This window comes from Chlorocebus sabaeus, chromosome 10, assembly GCF_047675955.1.
Source record: "Chlorocebus sabaeus isolate Y175 chromosome 10, mChlSab1.0.hap1, whole genome shotgun sequence".
NCBI classification, from domain to species: Eukaryota; Metazoa; Chordata; class Mammalia; order Primates; family Cercopithecidae; genus Chlorocebus; species Chlorocebus sabaeus.
In genome coordinates, this window is record NC_132913.1 from 128,228,663 (window position 1) to 128,233,553 (window position 4,891).

The 4,891-nt window shown below is 61.8% G+C and overlaps 1 protein-coding gene across 2 annotated transcripts; it reads left to right on the forward strand.

Moving 5' to 3' along the window:
- Positions 1 to 622: 622 nt before the first annotated feature.
- LOC103218219 (probable E3 ubiquitin-protein ligase RNF144A-A) lies at positions 623 to 4,631 on the forward strand. 2 transcript variants are annotated; one of them, XM_007966919.3, is made up of 5 exons: positions 623 to 784; positions 989 to 1,099; positions 3,066 to 3,163; positions 3,569 to 3,736; positions 3,948 to 4,631. In XM_007966919.3, exons 1-5 carry the CDS (start codon positions 724 to 726, stop codon positions 4,509 to 4,511), a joined length of 1,002 nt encoding a protein of 333 aa, XP_007965110.3. In that variant the 5' UTR covers positions 623 to 723; the 3' UTR covers positions 4,512 to 4,631. The 2 variants fall into 2 exon arrangements, with proteins under 2 accessions (XP_007965110.3, XP_007965111.3); XM_007966920.3 differs by lacking the exon at positions 989 to 1,099 and having other exon boundaries at positions 627 to 784.
- Positions 4,632 to 4,891: the final 260 nt, after the last annotated feature.

The following is a 4,891-nucleotide window of genomic DNA, read 5'->3' on the forward strand; positions in this document are numbered from 1 at the left end:
ACATTTCTGAGAACTGCCCGCCCTCTCCTTCCTGTGTGGGTGCTGGAGGGGGAAGGGGGACTGGGAAATCCTGGGGCATGAGGAAGGGGCCCCAAAGGGGAAGCCCGGTGCCCTTTCCCCTGTCCCGCTCTGGGCACTGCCCCTGCCCTGCATGGCCCTGAGGGGTGGGCTCCAGCCACTGCACCCTCCTGCCCCCATGGCTGGCCTTGGGGCTGCAGGTGGGGAGACAGTCCCCCATGCAGTGCAGAGCACATGGAGGCAAGCAAACAACGCCACTCCCCCAAACCGAAAGTTCCTCATCTGGAGACAGACAGGCAGGAGGAGCCTGGGAACGCCTGGCCCTGACCTTGGCTTCTGCCTGAGGGTGGGACTCCCCACTGCGCTGGTCTGGAGGCGGCACTGCCTGGGGGACCCTCCCCTCCCTGGTGCCTGGAGCTCTCCAAGCGTCCCCTTCAGTTATCAGGGTCGATGTCCACCCCAACTTTGCCCCATTTCCCTAGCGGGAAGGCCACTGGGAGCATGGCCCTGCATCAGAGATGGGGTGCACCCCCTGAGGGCCCCCTTCCTGGCAGCCCTTGGGGTGGGGTGGCCCAGGCAGCTCCCCCAGTGGGCGGGACAGGGGTGGGTAGGGGTGGGGCTGGAGCCTGAGCTGCTGGCTGCTCCTGCCAGCTGTGGAGAGTGCAAGGCCAGACTGCAGCCCCAGGGCCCCCAAGCCAGCTCCCCATGAGCCACAGCGCCCCTGAGCCCCCGCTCAAGTTCGTGCAGGGCAAAGATGAGATAACTGGTGAGTCCGGGCAGACATGGTGGTGGGGTGGGGTGGGGCGGGGGACTACTGGATTTAATTAGAGGCTTGCGTTTGGACTGGAAAGGTGATGTAAAAGGAGTTCCTCCCCGTCACCCCCCAAATTCCTAAACTTGAAAACAAGCTGCTGGGGTCCGAGAGAACCTGGCTTACAGCCAGCTTCCTGGCGGCTTCCACATTGGGCAGACACAGGACTGAGGAAGGAGCCTGGGATCCCCAGAACCTGGGCTTCCCAGAACCCCAGACACCTGGGACCACGGCGACTGGAGTTGGGGGACCAGGAGAGGGTGGTGAGAGGTGAGGTCAGTGGCGGGTGGTGGCTGCAGGGGGTGGAGGGAGGGGAGGGCTGCAGGGGGTGGAGGGAGGGGAGGGCTGCAGGGGGGGGAGGGAGGGGAGGGCTGCAGGGGGGGAGGGAGGGGAGGGCTGCGGGGGGGGGGAGGGAGGGGAGGGCTGAGAGCTCCTGCTGGGAGGGTGTAGATGTTGATCCTAGGAACTGGGTCATTCTTGTCATACTCGGCCAGAGAGCTGAGAAGCCAGGGGGAGACAGCACTCAGAACACAAACATCACTCCAAACACCCTTCTCTGCGAGCCTGGCAGCTGAGAACGCCGGCTGTAACCTGAAGTCTGTTTTATCTCCTGACCCAGGAGTCTGGCTACAATACTCAGACGAGTTTTCCACACCACGGGCAGCATTCCCTGGTCAGCGCTTGTCAGCTCCTCAGAACCTTACCAGTGCCAGTGAAATGAGCGATGCAGAAGGCACTCCTTCTCATCACACCTCTCCTTTCCATAGCGCCTCTGACCTCCCCTGCTCTTTCAGGCACAGGAGGCTGAGCCTCCAGGGTTCACAAACTGTTCACTGGAATAAAGTCTCTTTCCTCCAGGTTCCTTTTCAGAGAACTTTGGTTCACGAGGGTCTTCCCTGGGCAAGGCCAGAGCATGTGGGGACCTTGTGAGGGCCTTGGGGAGGTGGGGAGGAGCCCCCAGGGTCTGATACCCCTCCCTGCAGGGTCTGGGAAAAGGTGGGGGGAAACAAATCCAACGTGACTCCAGAGCTCCAGGCTGGAGCAAAGGGGCCGAGGAAGGGCCCCACTTCCAAGACGGGAGGACCCAAAGCCAGAAGCCTGGGCTGTCTTAGCCACACATGGCTCGGTGCTGGACGCAGGGCCAGGAAGAGCAGCAGGCCCCCTAGGACCACCAGGGATCCCCACAAGCCAGGCCCTCCAGGGTCCCAGCTGCCGGGCATGGCCTCAGCTTCCCCACCCTGTCTCTGCAGCCAAATAGGCTTGGGGAGAAAGGAGCAAGCCTTCCAAGGCCCAGCAGAGCCTGGGATGAACCCACAGCCTCCAGGTGTCCCTCCTCCCTCTGTGCTGGGCTCATCTCGAGTGGAAGTCCCCAGAGGCTCTGCATAGGAGCCTGAGGAGGGGTCACCCTCCATTGTGCACACATGCTGGACTTCTCCTCGTGCTCTCTGGAGCCTGGTCCTGAACACAGGACTCTGTCCTCGTGCTCTCCAGAGCCTGGTCCTGCACACAGGACTCTGTCCTTGGCTGCTTCTAGACCACTTTCTCAGGGACCCCCATTAAATCTGAGGCACTAATGACAACAGGGGCAGGCGCTGCTCAAACCCGAATGTCAGACTCAGTGCGTAGGAAGCTGAGCCCTCTCCCTGCCTCCTCCACTGGCTCCTGTGCTGAAGATCTCTGTGATGGAGGTGGCACCATCCTTCCCTCTCCATCCCACGCTGTGGATCAGCTCTCCCTGGGCTCACGGCCCCACTGTGTCCTTGACAGCCAACACCTGAGACTGCCCCTTGAGCTTCTGAAGGGCTGCTGAGGTCCCTATCCCTGCCCTGTCCTGCTGCCATACCCAGTCCTGGCCTTGCTGCCCTCCCTGCAATCCGGTGACCAGCCAGGGAGGCCAGGAGAAGGGGGTGGCCATGGCAGATGAGGCTTGAGGGGTGGGGCAGGGTGGGTGGGGGCTGAAAAGGCACAGGCACCTGCTCTAGTTCCAGGAGCAGCCCAGAGAGGAACCCCACAGAGATGCCCTACACTGCAAAGGGCCCTGGCTTCTCTGTGTGCACCGGGGACAAGGCTGTGTGCTCAGGCCAAGAGGAGAGTGGTGGAGGGAGAGGAAGGACCCTGGATAAGGAGGCTGAGGGACCCTGCTGTCCCCCGACAGCCCTGGCAGAGAACAGTGTGGACTGGGGGTGCCAGAGTCCTGCCCCACTATGCCTTTGACAAGGACCCTTGGCCCATACAGGGGACGAGTATGACGGTGTGGACAGGGTGGAGATGAGCTGTGGGCACGCAGTGGACCCAGAGAACCTGAAGCTCTGGTGCCTCCAGCTGATAAAACAGGTAGGGGCTCAGCCACAGCTATGCCATGTGGAGTCCTCCCTGCCATATGACGGGGCCAGAGAGCCCCTAGATTTGACCTATCTGGAGGGAGGCAGACTCCCAGCTCCTTTGGGAGAATCCAGTTAACGGCTTCCTTGGGCTGGGAAGCAGCACCCCGGGTCCTCATCAGGAGGCTGCAGCCCCACGTGTGGGATGCAATGTGCATGTTGGGCTCCACGAGAGGCCTGGTTTGGGGCGCAGAGCACACTCAGGACCCCTCAGGGAGGCAGGTGGATGTGGGAGCCTGAGGGGCAGTATCCCAGGGGAGTCTGTGCAGGGCCTGGCGGGCTGGCGGTGGGGACTGCAGCCACACCGGGGCCTTTGGTGTGAGGCGCTCTCTGGGCCCTCCCCACTCTGTCTTTTCAGGGCAAGTACACACTCCACTGCCCCGCGGAAGTCAAGGGGAAGAAGTGTGGGGCCCAGTGGCTCTACCCGGAGGTACGCCGCTGCACCCAGCTGAGCGACTCTGAGCAGCAGGAGTTCGAGCAAGGGCTTGCCCAGGCTGCAATGAGACGCTACTGCAACCTGAAAGTGGTGAGAGTCCTCAGGTCCCGTGGCCCTGCCCTACAGTGTGGGAGGTCTGAGCCCTGCCAAGCTGGTCCCCAGAAAGGCACCTCAGTACCCCGCAGTCCTTCACTGCCCTGCGGTCCTTCCCTCCCACGGCCGGGCCCTCACTGTGTCCCCACAGGGAGGTGGCGGGGGGGCAGGGCTCCTTCCACCTGCTCTGAGAGGCCCCTCCCCACAGTGCCCAGGCTGCAGGAGCCTCGTGGAGCGGAAGGATCCAGCCGAGCTTCGGGTGCATTGCACAGTCTGTTGCACCATACGGGGTGTGCCCTACGACTTCTGCTGGCAGTGCATGCAGGCCTGGAAAGGGCCTATGTTGTCTTCGAACTGTTGTGGCAATGAGGACTGCAGGGACCCGATCCTGCACATCCTCGCCACCTGTGCCACCAAGGACCTCCCAGACAGCTCGATCCAAGGTTGCCCTTCCATCCGGGCCTGCCCCGAGTGCGGGCTGCTCATTGAGCACAAGGAGCGCTGCAAGTACGTGACGTGCTCCCGGTGTGACACGAAGTTCTGCTTCGCCTGCCTGGAGACGGCTCAGGCCTGCGAGGCTGCCAAGCCAGCCAGCTGGTTTAAGCAGTGTTCCAAGCCACTGGCCCCACGGCAAAGCCACGTTCCTGTGTGGAGCCCGTACCAACAGAGATTGCTGTTGCAAGGCCAGCCTCTCGAGTTGGAAGCCTTTCGACCGAGAGTTGTTTTTGCCCAGCAGCCGGCGGCGAACGAGGGGAGATGTTTGATTTTATGAATAGCATAAAGCAGGCTCTACTCAGTGCTCCCACCTCCGCCTTTCCTGCCTCAGCCTGAAACGTCCTTCCCCTGCCTTGTGTCACCAGCCCTTTCAGAAACAGAGCTGCTGTGAGGAGTTCCTTGATCTGTGATCGACACCCAACCACATGACCACGGAGACACCATTCTTGAGTCAGGGGTCCGGGGCCCGCAGAGAGGGTGGTACATTCAGGGGTATCTGAGGGAACAAGGGAGGAGCCAAATCATTGGCTGAGAGAGATGGGAAATGAAAGAACACCAGATTCACAGCCGCAGATCACTGACTGGATAGATGGATGCATGGACGGATGAGTGAATGGGTGTGTGGATGGGTACTATGGTGGAGAGATGGGTGGTTGG